Source organism: Sus scrofa, chromosome 12 (genome assembly GCF_000003025.6).
Source record: "Sus scrofa isolate TJ Tabasco breed Duroc chromosome 12, Sscrofa11.1, whole genome shotgun sequence".
Classification (NCBI taxonomy): Eukaryota; Metazoa; Chordata; class Mammalia; order Artiodactyla; family Suidae; genus Sus; species Sus scrofa.
Genome location: NC_010454.4, coordinates 39,660,175 through 39,679,788, shown reverse-complemented (window position 1 = coordinate 39,679,788; position 19,614 = coordinate 39,660,175). Strand labels below are relative to the sequence as shown.

Genomic DNA, 19,614 nt, shown 5'->3' with positions numbered 1-19,614 from the left:
AGCTCATGGCATCGATGGACTTAACCCACTGAGCATGATCAGGGATTGAGCCTGTGTCCTCATGGATCCTAGTCAGATTCATTTCTGCTGAGCCATGACAGGAACTCTGAGAAGCATCCTTAAGGAGAGAGCAGGGACTTGGCCAAAAGAACTGACCTACTGGAGGTCTCAGCAAGGATCCGAAGCTGTTTCCTGATCGCTCGTGCCCAGGACCCTGTGGTGTCCTGTGACCCGTGTTTTTGTGGTTTAGAGTAACAGGGTGGGAAAGGAGAGGTTTCAGACCCTTTGTGGGTGTTTAGCCTTTTCTGCTGGTCTGATGTGGCTCTGGGCTTTGTAAGGAACAAGGGGTTCAGCTGTGCAAGTTGAAAATCTGGGACATTGAACTCTTCTGGGTCCTCAGGCTTTTTCTGGAACTTCGTAGGCTCTTCCTTCAAGCTGCTCTTAGGCACCTCATAGATGCAGAGAACCTTGTTCTTCAGCTTGTTTTGGATCCAGGGATCAATTGAGGCCAAAAGAATTAATGTTTCTTGTAGCTGCATTGAAACAAAGGCCCTGCAGCTGGCTCACTTCAGGCCAATGCTGGGAGGGGAGGATTGCTCCCAGAGAGGGGGACTCTGGCCACAGGCCACTGTGGCCCCAGGGAGTGAGGGAGTGAGGTCAAGGGACAGAGTGTAAGGGTTTAACCCCCCACCCCCACCCCCGCCGCCCTTGACAAAGAGCAAGTGGTGAGGGTAGGTGGGAGAGGCTTGGAGGAAGGGTTGAGACGGGGGAGAGGTGAATGCCTTACACTCTTCTTCACAGACGGGCTCTTTTCCACATCCAGCATGTCCAGGACCAAGTAGAACACCTGTGGGCTTCGGATCCCCAGGACGCCCTGGCAGAGGCAGGATGAGGGCGCCTAAGTCGCTGGCCCCAGGAAAATGCTATGCTCTTTACCGCACTAGTGATGACCCCGGTCAAGATAGGGAGAGGTGGCTTTCCTTGCCTTTTGGGGCCACTGCATTGGGTTCTGGTACAGTTTTTCACCAGAAGAGTTAAAGCCATCTCTAAACAGTGTCCCTTCTTCCCATCCCTTATTCTCCCTACCTCCAGTCCTGAAGGAAAGGTTTTCCTGAACTGGTAGGGCTAGAATGCTAAAATTAGAAGGTAAGCAGGAGTTCCCGTTGTGGCGCAGTGGTTAACAAATCCAACTAGGAACCATGAGGTTGCAGGTTTGATCCCTGGCCTTGCTTGGTGGGGTTAAGGATCTGGCATTGCTGTGAGCTGTGGTGTAGGTCGCAGACGTGGCTCAGATCCCGCGTTGCTGTGGCTCTGGTATAGGCTGGCGGCTACAGCTCTGATTAGACCTCTAGCCTGGGAACCCCCATATGCCGTGGGAGCGGCCCTAGATAAGGCAAAAAGACAAAAAAAAAAAGAAAGAAAAGCCAATACACCACCTCCCCAAACTTTATAGCCCTTTCTTTTCTTCAGGAACTCGGCTCAACTGCCCACCCTGCCTGCCATCAACCCATCTGGTCAGAGTGGTGGAGCTGGCCTTACCAAAGAGATGACTGCTTCCTGGCGTGCAGTGGTGTTTGAGCTCATTAGTTGCCTGTGGAGAAGGGCGTGGATGTGTTATGTACAATTAAGAGGGAGGCTGGCTGCATCTTACAGTCCAGATGAGTCGGGCTTAAGGCCAGTGAGAGATGTTAATTTCATTAACTCCCTCCTCTTCGTTTCTTGGGTCAGAACAAGGACTGGAGAAAGGCTGGTACCACAGTTTTCCAGCAGGCAGTAAGTGTTGCTCAGGACTCGAATCTGTCTAGAACTTTACCTCCATCAAAGTCCCTTTCATGTCCTCATCCTAATTTGAGCTTTATAGCAGCCCTGAATGGTGGCTAATAACACTCTCAGCCCCTTTTTACAGATGAAGACTGGGCTAAGCGTGACTTGGGGAGGTGGACGGACAAGCATGAACTGAGAACAGGCAGTAGGTTCTCAACTCTCTCTGACCCTCTGCCCCCTTCCCACAGCCTGGGATTTGCCCTGGCAGCTCCAGCCCAAGCCACTCACGCCTCCACCAAGTTCATCATTGCGGGCTTCATCTTGAGCTCTTCCACAGTTTCAGCAACAGCCTGCCTCATAGCCTGAAGAGGGGTTAAAGTGGGACAACAGAGAGAGGGGTCGCAGGGGCATACACTTAAGTGCTTCGCAGACCTTTATTGAACATTTACTTTGTGCTACATGTGGTCCCTGCCTTGAGGAGCTCGTAGTCTGGTGGCAGAAGCAGACAGGTGAATAGGTGGTATACTACTGAACTAAGCGGAAGGGCAATGAGAGAGTCTCCTGACTCAGCCTGGGTACCAGGAAGACTCGCTGGAGGAAGTGATGCCTCGGCTGAAACCTGGAGCATGAGTGGGAGTTAACCAGGCTGAGGGCTGGCGGGAGATTGCCTGGGCAGAGGGAGAGCATGTGTAAAAGCTTGAAGGCAGGAGTTCCTGTGGTGGCGCAGTGGTTAACGAATCCGACTAGGAACCATGAGGTTGCGGGTTCGATCCCTGCCCTTGCTCAGTGGGTTAACGATCCGGCGTTGCCGTGAGCTGTGGTGTAGGTCGCAGACACGGCTCGGATCCTGAGTTGCTGTGGCTCTGGCGTAGGCCGGTGGCTACGGCTCTGATTCGACCCGTAGCCTGGGAACCTCCATATGCCGTGGGAGCGGCCCTAGAAAAGGCAAAAAGACAGAGGGGGAAAAAAAAGCTTGGAGGCAAAAGAGAGTGCAGATTTGGGAACAGAAATTAGTTCAGTTTACTTAAGTGGCCAAATGGCCTCTTCCGAGTGGGGCACTCTTGAGTCATTACACTGGGACCACAGGTATGAATCAGGACAGAGTGTGCCCAAGCTCAGCTGTGTGGGTCTTTGCCAGGAGGGTGGTGAGGCTAGAGGGGTGGGCAGGCCTTGGGTGGTAGAGGGCAACGTAAGCCGTCCTAGGGCTTGAGGAACCATTGAGAACTTCTAGCCAGAGGTGAGCTGCAGTCTGATTTACACTTTAGAAAAATGTCTTTAGAAGTTCTGTGGCTGCTTTTGTAAAAAGCTGTATCAAAGATAAAAGCAAGGGAGCACAGGAGTTTCCATTGTGGCTTAGCGGTAATGAACCTGATAGTATCCATGAGGACTCAGGTTCAATCCCTGGCCTTGCTCAGTGGGTTAAGGATCCAACATTGCCATGAGCTGTGGTGTAGGTTGCAGACATGGCTCAGATCCTGTGTTGCTGTGGTTGAGGTGTAGGCCGGCAGCTGTAGTTGCAGTTCTGATTCCGCTGCTAGCCTGGGAACTTCCATATGCCATGGGTGCGGCCCTGAAAAGATTAAAAAAAAAAAAAAAGAAAAAGCGAGCGAGCACAGAGGAAGGCAGGGTGAGTCTGGTTTTGGTGATTTGGGAACACTTCCCATAAGAGGTGTGTGGATGGGTCTGGATGGGGCAATTATTTATTTGTTTAGCTTTTTAGAGTCACACTGGCACTAGGGGTCAGATCAGAGCTGCAACTGCTGGCCTACACCACAGCCACAGCACCGTGGGATCAGAGCTGTGTCTGCAACCTATCCCATAGCTCATGGCAACATCGGAACCTTAACCTTCTGAGCAAGGCCAAGGATCAAACCACATCCTCATGGATGCTAGTCAGGTTTGTTACCGCTGAGCCACAATGGGAACTCGATGGGGCAACTGTATTTTAATAGGCAGAGGGAGAGAGGAGTTACTTACCAGTGGGACTGAAAGCATAAGACAGTTTTCCACCTTGCAGAGGAGGGAGGGATGACTCAGGGCATTTTAAGCTGAGAGAACTGCCTGGTGGAAGGCCAGTTAGCTTGAAAACAGGCTGAGTAGGTAGGTGAATGTGAGGCTCTGAATTGACGGGGGTGGTGGGGGGCAATGTGGGAGGAGCCAAGCCCAGGGGCTCTCTAGAGAGAGGTGGAGAGAGATTTGGGCTGTCTGGGCCTGGGAGCTTTGGTCTCACTCACGAAGAAGGGTTCATTATATGTCTTCCTCCTGAGCAGGTCAAATGTGAGTCCTTCCAGGCCGTGTGCTTGGATCCGCTCTAGCCCAATGGTTTTGAGCATCTGAATGGCCTCAAAGCGATGCTGCGGGCAGGGGTAGGGGAGGTGTGAAGGATAGACCCCCTCATCCCCCAGCCCTGTGCTGGTGCTGGAGAAGGAGGGGTACTAGGCAGCCCTCGAGCTTACCTCAAGGGCACTGGAATCGCACAGCTGGTCTAGGATGGTCCTGATGACCGTGGCCGAGTGCACACCCATTATCTTGACCAGCATACTAAGTGCCTGTGGGGCGGGCAAGGCAGGGTGGGGTATACAGGACCAGGAGGCTTCTGGATGACCAAGCAGACTTGAGGGCTAGAAGTGTAGGGAGCAGGTGGGGTCCTTTCTCTTCCCTCTTTGCCTCTTGAACAAGAGCACATACGCATGTGTGCACACAGGTGTATGTACATGAATGCACACCCAGACCAATCGAATAGACACAGACACGTGTACACTGACATCCATATGACCGCGTACTCCTGTCCGTCCATTGTCACAAGCACACAGAGGACACTGCAGTGCTCCCTACCAAAGCTTCTTTTCCCTGGGATGAGCATGACAGGGTCCAGACCCCCCCCCCCAAAGTCAGCACTGTTTCCCCAGTGCTCCCCAGGGAGCCCCCCTGGCCCTCCCACCTTCATCTGCTGGGTCTTTGGCCCTTGGCACAGGCACTGCAGCAGGTACTCTCGGGCTATGTTGCTACAGGGCCTCAGGAACCCCAAGCACAGGGCTGCCTCCATCGCTGCTTTGTTCACTGATTTCTTTATCAGCATTTGCAGCACAGGCACCAGCTTCTCTTCGTCCTCAACTTGAGTCCTCTGAGCGGGAGAGAGGAGGCGATGCGGGTGGTGGGACTGTGTCTTCAGCCGGGCTTTGTTAAGAGGGCAAATCATTACTGCTTCCAGACCATTCTCCCTCCCCTAAAATAAATCTCATGGGATTATTTTACCCTCTTCCCTTATTTTTGCTGTCATCTACTTGCTCCTAAGGTTGCATCCTTTCATTTCTCTATGACTTTTTGTCTTTTTAATATTTATTTATTTGTCTTTTTGCCATTTTTGCTCTCATGGCATATGGAGATTCCCAGGCCGGGGTCTAATTGGACCTGTAGCTGCTGGGCTACACCACAGCCACAGCAACGCAGGATCCGAGCCGTGCCTGCAACCTACACCACAGCTCATGGCAATGCCAGATACCTAACCCACTGATCAAGGCCAGGGATCAAATCCACAACCTCGTGGTTCCTAGTTGGATTTGTTAACCACTGAGCCACGACGGGAACTCCTAATATTTATTTTATTGTTTTTTCCCTGTGACTCTTTCTTGTGGATGGATCAGTGTTACTCTCTTCAGCCCTTCCACTGTTTTAACTCCTGGCATTTGAAAAAATATACAGTGCCTTCTCTCCGATCACCTTGTCCTCTATGTCAGCCTCTAATTCCCAGAGAGACTATCATTACCTGTGACTGCAGCTTCTCTCTGACCTCCCTCCAGTCTCTCTGGTTCTCCTCTGATGTCAACAATTGTTGGATTCCACAAAGACTAACAATTCATCAAGCACCTTTTCACTGCTCCTCACTTTCTTCCCTCTTCACCCAGCTTGAGTTCTGCTGTCCTGCTCGCCCAGCTTCTTTACCCCCTCTTGCTTTATTTTACTCAACTCTCTGCTGTCCCTGTGCCTGCACTTCCTGGACGGAAACAAAGTTGTGATGACTGGTCTTACTTGAAGTGTATGAATGCAGACCTCATGTGGCCCCGCTGTGTTGCCTGGCGATCAGAGTGCTTTTCCCAGGCATTTCTCTTCTGCCCCCCACTCCTAATTCTCACTCTTTCCTCTGGAACCTCCAGCACTTCTTCCTCTCGTCTCTTAAGTGGAAGACCTTGCTTCCTACCTTACCGAGCAAATAAAAACTACTGGAAAAGAAGTTCCAGAGACACGTACCACCGCTTCTGTCTAATTTTCGCACCTGTGCCCACGTGTTCTTCCTTTCCAGGTGTTCCTGTGGACCACGACCATCTGTCCGACAGCAGTCTCTCCACCGACGTGTTCAATCTCATTCTTCTCATCTGCTCAAGAGCATTGCCGCACAACTCTTCCCACTCTCTTCAGAACGATGCTTCTCCTCACCCAAAATTATCATTTGCCCTCAGCAGTGAAACATGCTGTTGTCTTTTTTTCTAGAATTTACTTCTGCTGCCAACTTCATCGCTTTCCGGCAAAACTTGGAAAGTTGACCATTCTTTTTGGGTTTTTTTTGGTCTTTTCAGGGCCATGCCGATGACATATGGAAGTTCTCAGGTTAGGGGTTGACTCAGAGCTGCAGCTGCCGGCCCACTCCAGAGCTCACACACCACCAGATCTGAGCCTTGTCCGCAACCTGCACCGCAGCTCATGGCAATACTGGATCCTTAGCCCACTGAGCGAGGCCAGGGATTGAACCCGTGTCCTCACGAATACAGTTGGGTTTGTTACTGCTGAGCCACAACAGGAATTCCAAAAGTTATCTATTCTTGCCATGTCTAACTTATCTCTTCCCAGTCTCTCTTAAACCCACTTCATTTCCAGCCCTCACCCCCTCTGCCCCACGGGAATGGCTCTTGTTAGGAGAGTCAGTGATTCCCACGTTGTTAAATCCATTGTCTTGATTCTCAGTACTTGTCTTATTTGATAAATTCATTTGTCTCCACCCCTTGATATATGTTCTTCACTTGATTTTCAGAATACCACCCTCTTGGTTGTCTGCATACCTGTCGCCACTTCTCAGTATTCACTGCTTCTTCCTCTTATCTTGGACTTCTTAGCATTGGGGTGCCTCAAGGCTTGATGCTTGCCTCTTAGTGATCTCATCCAGTTGTATGGCATTAAATGCTGTCTATATGCTGACAACACGTAGATTTCTTTCTCTAGTTCAGGCTTTTAAGCTCCAAATTGTACATCCAGCTGTTTATTTGCCATCTCCCTTGGAGGTCCAGTAGACGTCACAAACATGACTTATCCAAAATTGGACTTCTGATATTACTGCCAAGTCTGTTCCACCTGTAGCCTTGTCCATCTTAGTTGATGACAATTTTTTTCAAGTTGATTTCAATTTCAAGGCCAAGAACCTTGGCTTCATCCTTTTTTCCTCACTGTCTTTTATAGCTAACATTCAACCTGTCAGAGTTTTATTTTTAAAATATATCCAGAATTTAATAACTTCTTACCAACCCACCATAACCACCATGGTCCAAACCACCATCATATCTCACCAGGTTTGCTTCAGCAGCCCCTCTTAACTGGTCTTTCTGCTTCCACTTTTGCTTCACACTCCCTACCCATCTTTTCTCAACATAGCCGTCAGAGTAAACCTTTGGAAATATAAGTCAGGAGTTCCCGTTGTGGCTCCATGGGTTAAGAACCAGACATAGTGTCCATGAGGATGCAGGTTCGACCCCCGGCCTCATTCAGTGAGTTAAGGATCTTGTGGCTTTGGCCACAAGCTTCGGTGTAGGTTGCAGATGCGGCTCAGATCTGATGTTGCTGCGCCTGTGGCGTAGGCCAGCAGCTGCAGCTCCTATTTGACCCCTAACCCAGGAACGTCTGTATGCCACAGGTGTGGCCGTAAAAAGAAGAAAAAAACTCCACAGAGGGAGTTCCCGTCGTGGCACAGTGGTTAACGAATCTGACTAGGAACCATGAGGTTACGGGTTCGATCCCTGCCCTTGCTCAGTGGGTTAATGATCCGGCGTTGCCGTGAGCTGTGGTGTAGGTTGCAGACGTGGCTCGGATCCCGCGTTGCTGTGACTCTGGTGTAGGCTGGTGGCTACAGCTCCCATTCGACCCGTAGCCTGGGAACCTCCATATGCCAAGGGAGCGGCCCAAAGAAATAGCAAAAAGACAAAAACAAAACAAAACAAAAACTCCACAGAAATATAAGTTAGACCATGCCAGTGCTTTGCTCAAAAGCCTGTTCCACCTCAGAGTAAAAGCTCAAGTAGGTAAAGTCATCCAGGAGGCCACAGATGCTCTCCTCTGTTAAGACTTTCGGCCCAAACTCATTTCCTCCTGCTTTCTCTACTCCCACTCCGCCTCCACCAGTGGCCTCTTTTCTGTTCCGTGACCATGCCAAGCGTGCTCCTGCCTCAGGGCCTTTGCGGTTTTTGTCCTTCTGCCAGGAGTACCTCTCAAATATCTGTAAGGCTGATATCTCACCTTCTTGTCTGTGCTCAAAGGACAACTTTTTTTTTTTTTTTTTTTTGACCCACAGGACCACTTCTAAATGAAGCCTTGCCTGTTATCAGTGTTTAAAATTGCAACCCGTTCCATCTCCACTTGACATCCCTAATCACCCTCACCCTGCTACCTAATTTTTCCATTGCACTTGTCACCTCTAATATACTATGTAGTTAAATCTACTGGCTAGATTTTTTTTTTTTTTTGTCTTTGCCGTTTCTAGGGCCGCTTCTGTGGCATATGGAGGTTCCCAGGCTAGGGGTCTAATCGGAGCTGTAGCCACCAGCCTACACCAGGGCCACAGCAACGCGGGATCTGAGCCACGTCTGCAACCTACACCACAGCTCACGGCAACGCCGGATCATTAACCCACTGAGCAAGGCCAGGGATCGAACCTACAACCTTATGGTTCCTAGTCGGATTCGTTAACCACTGAGCCACGACGGGAACTCCTACTGGCTAGATTTAACTCCCCTGACTAGAATGTTAGTTCCCCAAGAGCTGGGATCTTTGGTTCACTTGGATGGTGTCTGGCACATGATAGCTAATTAATACAAGTTTGTTGAGTAAATGGGTGAGTGATGAATGCTGTTTCACGTGGAGCAGTGATGGGGTCAAAGTAAGAGGACCCTAAAAGGGAAAAATCTCAAGTCGTGTCGGCAGACTCTCTTGGTCTCTGTCCCTTCTTGGCAGAGGTTTTCTTTTTATGTATTATTTTTGGGATGATAACATAATGATGGTTTATTATTTAGAGAGCATAGGTGTGGAACTAGGTGCTTTACCCACCTTATCTCATTTAATCTTCTCACCAATGCTATAAGGTAATTACTGTATCCCTTTTATTTCTTTCTTTTTTTTTTTTTTTTTGTCTTTTTTTTGCTATTTCTTGGGCCGCTCCCGCGGCATATGGAGATTCCCAGGCTAGGGGTCCAATCAGAGGTGTAGCCACCGGCCTACGCCAGAGCCACAGCAACGCGGGATTCGAGCCGCGTCTGCAACCTACACCACAGCTCATGGCAACACTGGATCGTTAACCCACTGAGCAAGGGCAGGGACCGAACCCGCAACCTCATGGTTCCTAGTCGGATTCGTTAACCACTGCGCCACGACGGGAACTCCTGTATCCCTTTTAGAGATGGACAGGCGACGCTCTGAAAGCTGGCTTTTCAGAGGTTGTATGGCTAGTTAAGTGGCTCTGCTGATGCTTCTGTTCAGGGACCCTGTTCCACAGGGGCCACCATGAGAACAGCATCCTCCCCCCTCAAAGCTGGGAGCTAGGTTGCCTTCTCCCGGGCCTAACCCTCAACCGAGCCATCAACTGCCTTGTCTTACCTCACCCCAGCTACTGACTCCCTCCAATTACCTGGTCTTTGGGGACAGTAGCCCTGGAGTTCAGAGCCGCCCGTAGCACCGTCAGAGTATCCATCCTCTTCCCCTCATTTTGCCCCTTCAGTTGCTTGATGAGAGCGTGGATCACGTGCTTATTCAGGCAGCCTGGACAGGGCGGATCCTCAGGTCAGGCAGAGCCTCAGGGGCTGCTCCTCTCTGCCAGAACCCATGTGACTTCACTGTGCCCTCAAGACGGAAAGCTCTGAGTCCTAGGTTCCAAGGCTGTCGGTCCTCCCAGGACACCAGAGCAGCTGGCTGAGCATGATCGCAGTTGCAGGAGCTCCCTCTCTCCCTGCCTCCAATCTCTCTCCCTTTTCACCCCACCTTCCTCTCTCTGCCCAGCAATACCTTGGATAATTCCCAGACCCTGCCATTGGCTGGGTTGGAGTTGGGGTACGATGCACCCATTTGCCCTTCCCCGAAGCGGGAAGGGGCTGCGCTGCCTCCTTCCTCACCCCCCGCCTCCTCCCCACCCCTGGAGGGGATGCACTCACCCAGGATGGCCAGGGTTCGGTAGGCCTCGTACTTTACTTTCTCCGGACCAGTTTGGGCCTGATTGAGGAGGCAGGTGGTGGGAACATACCATGAGGTGGTAGAATGTCAGAGCTTGGAGAATCATTTCGGCTGAACTTTAAATTTGACAAGTGAGGAAACCGAGGCCTAGAGAGTGACCTGACTTTGCTCAAACACAGGGTACAGGCAGGGTGATGCGATGGACAGAACGCAACTTGGGAGTAAGGCTTTTGTTCAAGTCCCTCTCTGATATCTGGCAGCCACGTGCCCTTGGGCAAGCCACTTGGCCTCTCAGAGCTTCCATTTTCTCATTAGAAAAATGCAGTTACCACTACCTGATCCTGGTGTTGGAAGGTTTAAATGAGATTATGGATAAGAACACCACCCCCGCCCCCGCCATTACATATTGGCTTATAGCACAAGGCGTTCATTCAGTTAAGGTAGCGAATGAACTCAGTTCTCTCCTGGCTCTTCAGTGAGCCTCTTTTCTGTTGGACAAAGGGGATCTTCAGGTTCCCCCTTCCCCTTCCCTCCTTCCCTCTTTCCCTTCCTCTCTCCCTTCCTCCTTCTCCTCTTTTCTTTTTTTCATTTTTGGATGAGCCTGCGACATGTGGAAGTTTCCAAGCCAGGGACTGAACCTGTGCCACAGCAGTGACCCAAGCCATTGGAGTGGCAATGCTGGATCCTAAACCTGCTGTGCCATGAGGGAATTCCCTCCCATCCTTTTAGATTGTGCTGCCCTTTAAAGAAGCCACGGGAGTTCCTGTCATGGCTCAGCAGAAACAAATCTGACTGGCATCCATGAGGACGCAGGTTCTATCCCTGGCCTCACTTAGTGGGTTAAGGATCTGGCATTGCTGTGAGCTGTGGTGTAGGTCATAGATGTGGCTTGGATCCTGCATTGCTGTGACTGTGATAGGCTGGCAGCTGTAGCTCCGATTAAGCCCCTAGCTGGGAACCTCTGCATACCTTGGGTGTGGCCCTAAAAATAAGATAAAATAAAAAAATAAAATAATTAAAAATCAAAATAAAATTTAAAAAGACAATAAAATAAAATAATAAAATAAAATAGAAGCCAAGGGCATGGAATGGGGACATGCTGCACACAGCGGTTCTGTCCTCACTGGTTCTGACCCTGGCGAGCCTTGCCTGGCCTGTGTGCTCACCCTCTACACACCTCAGCCCTGTTTCCTCCTCTCCTGAACTCCATGCAGCCCCAGACTCACCACCTGCCATAGTGCTTCCATGATAAACTTGTCGTTGACACCCAGACACCCCAGAGCCTGCAGGAACAGGGGTAGCGGAAAGGGAAGAGACCTTGGACACCACTGCCAGGAGTCACCATCCTCTGGACATGGGGTTTGTTCTTGCAGCCCCCCCCCCCCCCATCACAAGCATCTTTCTTCCCCAAGCTCAGCCAGCTCCTGTAGCCACACTCCCCCACCCTTGGCACTTCACACCTGTGCTGCATAGAGCTGCTCATCCTCTCTGGGAGATTTCAGGCTTCTTGTGAGTTCCTGCCCATTCCGGGGAGCCAGTGGAAGGGAAGGAAGGGATAAATATAGTTCCGCAAGTATACTTTCAAACTGGAAGGAGCTCAGCGGTCCAGTCCCTTTTCCTCCCCCTCCCTCCGTTTTGCAGGCAGGGACTGAGGGCTGAAGGTTGGAGCAAGTCCAAGGTAAGGGCACCCACGGGAAGGGAGTCTCCCCCTTCTCCCTCCCTCATGGTCCCTGACCTTTAATCTTTGCCACTTCATGGGGTCCCCAGTCGGGTCTAAGGGCTTGGGTTCCCTCTGGGACTTTATAGTCAGCTTGCTCATGGGGAGATGGAGTTTTTGGATGAGGGCTCCCTCCTCAATGTTCCTGTGTAAGAAATTGCACAGGCCGCCCTGGCTCCCTGTTCCCTCCTTCCTTACTTCACAAACTCTCCTCCACCCCTTGACCTCGGCCCAGCCCAGACGCCAGCCTCCTACCCTGCGGTGTCCTCTGGGGTCTGTAAGCGGACTTGTCCCACCCCACCCCTTTCTTTCTTTTCTTTCCTAGAATATGTGGAGGCCGGTGGAGAATAGGAAGGGGCAAACGTGCACCTGGAGTGATCTCTCATTTGCCGAGGTATCTTCTGGGCCTCCCGTTCCTTCCTCTGATCACACAGGGTGCGCCAGTGTGTGCAGAGCTCAGGCTTCTTGGAGTGGCAGTAAGGTACAGAGTCTGGCTTGCTCGGGTGCTGCCTCCAGCACTCTGGACTTGGGGGGAACTCTTCCTTTGGCATCTGGAGATGGGAGGGGTGTGAGTGGCAGAGCCGTCGCAGGGGACGTTTCTCAGCCAGGAGAAGGACCAGGGTGAGAAGGGACGAGATGAGAGAAATACCCTTCAGCCTCTTATCTGACCTGAAGTCACAGCCACCTCGCTACCCACTGTGTGACTCAAGCAAATTATTTCACCCCACCACGATCTGTCTTCTCATTTGCACAGTGGAGCTGATAATCCCCGTTCTGCATCCCTCCCAAGGTGGTTGTGAAGAACAAATGAGATAAAGATTGTGAAGCCAGGAGTTCCCTGGTGGCTCAGTGGGTTAAGGACCTGGCATTGTCACTGCTGTGGCTCAGGTCACTGCTGTGATGGAGGTTAGATCCCTGGCCCTGCATGCCAAGGGCATGGCCAAAAAAAAAAAAAAAAAAAAAAAAGATTGTGAAGCTTGGCGTTCCTGTTGTGATTCCGTGGGTTCCCTGGCCTTGCTCATGGGTTAAGGATCTGGTGTTGCCACAAGCTCGGGTCGAGCATTGCTGTGACTGTGGTATAGGCTGGCATCTGCAGCTCCGATTTGATCCCTAGCCTGGGAACTTCCATATATTATGGGTGTGGCCCCCCAAAAAGAAAAAAAAAAAAAAGATTGTGAATCCATTGTTGTTTGTGAATTAATCCGAGTACAAGCAACCCCCTGTATCTGCAGGTCCCACATCCACAGATTCAACCAACTACAGATTGAAAATATTTGAAAAAAATCCAGAAATTTCCAAAAACAAAATTTGAATCTGCCGTGCACCCAGCAACTCATTTACATTGTATTAGGTATTATAAATAATCTAGAGAAGAAGTACAGAGATTATATAGAAATACCACACCATATAAAATAGAAGGGACTTGAATATCCATGGATTTTGGTGTCCACAGGAGTTCTGGAACCAATCCCCTGTGGATACCGAGGGACAGCTGTACACAATTTGGTTAGTTGAGCATCTCAAAGGACTTTGAAAAAGGCAAGAAGTAAAAGGCAAGGGGTGAGGAAATGTGGAGTAAGAGGGGGAAGTTCAGGCTAGTGCTCACTCATTCGGGCAGTCAACAGATACTTATTGAGCTCCTACTATGTGCCAGGCACTTGGTGCTGGGGTTAGAGTTATCATCCCTGACTTCATGGAACTTAGCTTTTTAGGGCTGCACCCATGGCATATGGAAGTTCCCAGGCTAGGGGGTCAAATCGGAGCTACAGCTGGTGGCCTTCGCCACAGCCACAGCAACGTGGGATCTGAGCCACATCTGTGACCTACACCACAGCTCATGGCAACACCAGATCCTTCACCCACTGAGCGAGGCCAGGGATCAAACATGCAGCCTCATGGATACTAGTCAGATTCGTTTCTGCTGCGCCACAATGGCAACTCCCCAAGTAATCTGTCTTAAATAATTGTGAAACTGCAGCTCTGTCTGTAGTGGAGGGTTTTGGATGGGTCAGGGGCTTTCTCTGAAGGCCTGGCTAGGATTCCATCCTGTCTTCTCTCAAGCCTTCCTGTCTCTACAACAGATCTCTGAGCACCAAGGAAGAGGGGCTTTGGCCAGGGGTCCCCAGTTTGGTGATTGAGAAGGTCATAACAAGGGTCCTCAGGTGATTGTCATCATTTCAGAAAATGGGGCATTGACTCACTGTGAGCAGGGTTGTCAGATTTAGTAAAAACCAAGGTGTCCGGTTGAATTTTAATTCCAGGTAATGAAGACGATAGGACATATGCATATGAAAAACAGCCATTGTTTATCTGAAATTCAAATTTAATTGAGCACCCCATTTTATCTGGCATCTCTCACAAGGAGGATTCCTGTGTCAGTTAATAACAATGACTCATGGGAGTTCCCTTCATGGTTCAGCGGTTAACAAACCAGACTAGGATCCATGAGGATGCAGGTTGGATCCCTGGCCCTGCTCAGTGGGTTAAGGATCTGGCGTTGCCATGAGCTGTGGTATAAGCCAGCAGCTGTAGCTCTGATTTGACCCCTAGCTTGGGAACTTCATATGCCGCAGGTGTGGCCCTAAAAAAAAAATAGCCTAAGCCTTATAGATACTATCTCATAGCAACTGGACCAAGGGAGCTGGGCAGGGGTTGGCCCGTGACAGAAGCAGCTCCTGAGGCTCAGGGAGGGAAAGTGACTCGCCCAGGGTCACACAGAGTTAGTGGCAGCCCCAGGGGTGAATGTCATGTTCTATGAACTGGCTTTAATGGGAAGGGACCGTCTGCTGCCCCTCCTACCTTAACAAAGCTCCCAGGGTGGCAGAAGTTAGGGGTCTGACCTGGTAGCAGGACAAGGGCAAGTCAACAGGAGCGGTGGCTCTTCTGAGTTCTGTGGTACAAATGAGGCAGAAGTTACAAAGGGGGGCTGAAGCCATCCTTCCAGGCATTCATTTGTTCAGCATTTAGTGAACACTGTACCAGGCACCTGGGAGGTAAATAAAGCATAACTCCTATCCTGAAGGGGCTCATAGGTCCCTTTTCTGGTACCTTGCTGCTCCAAATGTGGTCTGTGGAACTGCAGGATTGCCATAGCCTGGGAGCTTCTCAGCAATGCAGGCTCTCAAGTTCTACCCCACACCTGCCAAAGCAGCATCTTCATTTGAGCAAGATTCCTATGCATGTTGAAATATGAGAGACACTGGTCTAGCAAGGTGGTTCGTAACCCTGGCCATGTGTTAGAATTATTTGAGGGAAATTTCAACCTGCCTTGGCCTGATATCAGACTAGTTGAAACCGATTCTCTGAGGAAGGGGCGCAGGCATTTGAGAAAGCTCCCGCAAGGATTCTAATGGTGAAAACCAGTGGTCTCTTTCAGTGGTTCTTAAGCTTGAGTGTGCTTAGAAACAACTGGAGGAGTTTCCATTGTGGCTTAGCAGTATGAACCCGACTAGTATCCATGAGGACGCAGGTTCTATTCCTGGCCTTGATCGGTGGGTTAAAGACCCTGTGTTGCCATGAGCTGTGGTGTAGGTCACAGATGCAACTCGGATCCCGTGTTGCTGTGGCTGTGGTGTAGGCTGGCAGCTACAGCTCCAATTTGACCCTTAGTCTGGAAACTTCCATATGCCATGCTTGTGGCCCTAAAAAGACAAAAAAAAAAAAAAAAAAGAAAAGAAAAGAAAAGAAAGACAGATCTAGACAGCTTGTTAAAACACAGATTCCTTTTTTAAAATTTATTTAGTTGAATTATAGTTGATATGCAATGTGCTAATTTCTGCTGTGCAGCAAAGTGATTCAGATATATATTTGCTTTTTCAAATTATTTTCCATTATGGTTTATTTTAGGATACTGAATATAGTTTCCTGTGCTATAATACTAGTGTTTATCCTTGTCGTTTATCCATCCTATATATAATAGTTTACATCTGCTAATCCCGAACTCCTAATCCATCCCTCCCTCCCTGTCCCTCTCCCTTGGCAAACACTAGTCTGTTCTCTGTGCCTAAAACACAGATTTCTTTATTCCCAGAAAACTCATCCCCAGAGTGCTGATTCAGTCAGTCTGGGGTTGAGTCTGAGAATCTGCATTTCCAACAAGATACTGCTGCTGCTGCTGGTCCTGGGAACATGCTTTGGGAACCACGGGTCTAGCTGGTGAGGCAGAACTGTTTATTAGTGATGAATGAAGGGAAACAAAGGTGAGGACGGATAAAGGCACAGGTGGTTCAAGTGAGGGGTCCCTAAACAGGACGGGGTTCCCAGAGGAGACTATGCACAAGCTGAGTCTTCAGCGCAAGTTGAAGTTAGCCAGATAGATGAGGGCAAAGAGCAGTAGGCACAGGAACCAGCTTACAACCTTGGAGGTGTGAGAGTTGGGTAGAGAGTGGGGCGCAGATGAGGGAGCGGGAGCTGAGATGCGCCACCTTAGGGGGCCCTGGAGACTTACCTTGAAGGGTGCCCTGAAAGCATCCGTGGGTCTGCTCTGACCCTTCCTATGGATTTGCTGACATCTCCCAGACCCCTGCCTGGGAGTGGGTGCCAGGCAGCTCTCCGTTTCAGCCACTGTCCCTGACTCCCCTCCAGTCCGTTCCAGCCTCACCTTTGGTCCTTTCTGGATACTCCAGCCATGGGTACTTGAGCATTGACCTGTTGAGGTCAAAGATGTCGACTGATTTTTGGTGGGCCATCCTCTTCTCCTGGTGGGGCCAGGAGGAACCTGCTGGGAGAAGAGGCTACAGGCACTGCTCCCTCGTGGGAGTGGGGACACAGCTTGGGGAAACCTGCCCTCTGTGGGACAAGGGGCACTGGTAAGGTGTCTGGGCTTCTGGGGGTAGAAGCCTCCAAGTGCTGAGCAACAAGACCTCCTAGGTAAACAGAACACTCTGCTTCCATTCTGGAGCCCCAGCCCTGGTGTCTGCTGGCCTGTGGATTGAGCTAGTCATTTTACTTCTGGGAGCTTTGGTTTCCTCTCTGAAAAGTGGGAGAGCCATGCCTGTCTGGCTAGCTAGAGGGGCAGTGGTGAGGCATAAATTCAAAAAGAAAGTTAGAAGTTCCCGTTGTGGCACAGCGGAAACAAATCCCACTAGGAGCCATGACGTCTTGGGTTCGATCCTTGGCCTCTCTCAGTGGGTTAAGGATCTGGTGTTGCCGTGAGCTGTGGTATGTGTAGGTCACAGACGTGTCTTGGCTCTAGCGTTGCTATGGCTGTGGTGTAGGCCAGCAGCTACAGCTCCGATTCAACCACTAGCCTGGGAAGCTCCTCCATATGCCTCGTATGCGGCCCTGAAAATACAAAAGACCAAACAAATAAACAAAAAAAACAAAAGGAAAGTCAAAGCACTTAGTGAATTTTAAGCTCCTGTAGCCCATGTTATGGTCACGGGTTCTCCCTAGGATTAGTCACTAGGAGCATGGCAAAAACTAGAAAAGTCCCTTTCATACACATACCTCCCTCCTTGGCAGCAAGAGATTGAGCTCTTTTTGTTGTTGCTGTTCACTGAACACATTTATTTCATTTCATTTTAGAAACCGGAGTTTAAAAAATATATGAACAGTAATAATAATAAAATATAAGTGTGGATAGTCACATATTAACATGGAAAAGCAGAAATGTCATCCTTTTATAGATTTTACTTCAAAGTCTATCAGCTGTACATCAGTTCTCAAGGTCCCATTGCGACCAGCAGCCCACCATTTTTTTTGATTTTTTTATTTTTGGTCTTACAGCCGCACCTGTGGCATATGGAAGTTCCCAGGCTAGGGGTCGAATTGGAGCTGTAGCTACCAGCCTACACCACAGCCACAGCAGTGCCAGATCCGAGCCACATCTGTGACCTACGCCCCAGCTCACGGCAATGCTTGATCCTTGACCCAGTGATCCTCATGGATGCTAGTAGGGTTTGTTACCGCTGAGCCACAACGGGGGCTCCCTGTTTGTAGAGTCCTTGTGCTAGTTGAGTCACTAGCGGAAGGTTACATGTCATTTGTACTACACAGAATTTCTGTCATTGCTTGCAGTGATTGCTACACTTTTTCTGAAGCTTAGTAACCAAAAAGTATGCAATAGTTAAAAGGAATAAATTTTTCAGGCCATCAACAAACTAACAAATCAACAAAACCCCAAACTTCTTGGGTCCTATTTGGCATTTATTTATTTATTTATTTATTTGTCTTTTTGCCATTTCTAGGGCCGCTCCTGTCGCATATGGAGGTTCCCAGGCTGGGGTCTAATCAGAGCTGTAGCTGCTGGCCTACACCACAGCCACAGCAACACGGGATCCGAGCCGCATCTGCAACCTACACCACAGCTCACGGCAACGCCGGATCCTTAACCCACTGAGCAAGGCCAGGGATCGAACCTGAAACCTCGTGGTTCCTAGTTGGATTCGTTAACCACTGAGCCACAATGGGAACGCCGTAGTTTTTATTTATTTTTAATTAATTGTTTTGTATGTCCTTTATTTTATAGTTGATTTACAATGTTGTGTTATTTCCAGGTGTACAGCAAATTGATTCATTTATATATATATATTATTTTCAGATTTTTTTCATGATAGGTTATAAGACATTGAGTATAGTTCCCTGTGCTCTACGGTAGGTCCTTGTTGTAAGACGAAACTCTTATTTATGTGCTAAGGAGCAGCCATTCACACCTTCTGCTTTTGCATGGACTGTTCCCTCAGCGCTTTCATTTCCTTTTCTACCAGTTAAAATTGTGTCTCAAATCTTTCAAACTCCATTTAAATGTTCTCATCTCTGAAGTCTCTTTTCTCCCCCAGGCACCCTGCCTCTCTCCGTTCAGAGGTGTGACTCCCCCAACCCCACAGTGTGAGCCCAGACTTTTGCACAGCTGCTTCCCTTTAAGTACCATCATCTGTTTAATTTGTCCATCCATCTTCCTCACTGGAGGGTGAAACTTCCTAAAAGTAAAGATTGTGACTTGTGGCTCATTCACTTCTTCATTCCGCCCCCACCCCACCCCCAATGCCTAGCGTAATGCTCCTTACACAGCGGGCAGCTTGTTGTAGTGAGAGAACAGGGGCCACCAAGTCATCGCTTCCAGGAAACTGACATCATGTGCCCTGACTTGGCACCTTAAGACAGCGTCACCTTGTGGTTTTCCTGCAGTATTCATGTTCAGCCCGAATCTCGTTATGAGGAGGTAGTCAGGCAAACCCACCTTGAGGCGTATTCTACAAAAGTCTGATCTGAGCTCCTGAAAAATATCATTGTACAAAAAAAAAAAAAAAAAAAAGTCTGATAAAGGACAGTAAAAAGACATAACAGCTAAATTCAATATGTGTATAAAATTGGATCCCGAATTAAAAAAAAATAGCTATAAAATCCATGGTTGGGACAATTTGGGGGATTTGATCATGGACTATATATTAGAAAATATCATGTCAATGTTAACTGTTACTCATTCTGTGGTTATGTAGCCTGTCCTTGCTATTCGATATATGCTAAAACCGTCAGGGGGAAATGACATCACAACTGCAGCTTATTCTCATTTCAGAAAAAATGTGTATACCAACCATCTATATGTGTGTGTGTACATGCACATAGATAAAGCAAATGTGGTTAAATGTTAATATTTGAATCTAGATGAAGTATATATATGAGTATATTCTTGCAAATTTCTGTGGGTTTGAAATCTTTCAAATTAAAGACGGGGGCGGGGAGGGGAGGGCATTCGCTTTGGTGTTGGACCT

General features: G+C 49.2%; 1 protein-coding gene across 1 annotated transcript; it reads right to left on the bottom strand.

Annotated features, from left to right (window-relative positions):
• On the bottom strand, positions 1-17,003 carry HEATR9 (HEAT repeat containing 9). The gene is made up of 15 exons (XM_021067398.1): positions 16,503-17,003; positions 14,743-14,792; positions 12,272-12,453; positions 11,921-12,047; positions 11,646-11,702; positions 11,412-11,468; positions 10,167-10,224; positions 9,647-9,777; positions 4,706-4,888; positions 4,221-4,313; positions 3,999-4,118; positions 2,053-2,126; positions 1,540-1,591; positions 788-874; positions 1-533 (listed from the first exon to the last, which is right to left on the bottom strand). The coding sequence occupies exons 1-15, from the start codon at positions 16,588-16,590 to the stop codon at positions 120-122; spliced, it is 1,773 nt and encodes a 590-aa protein (XP_020923057.1). The 5' UTR covers positions 16,591-17,003; the 3' UTR covers positions 1-119.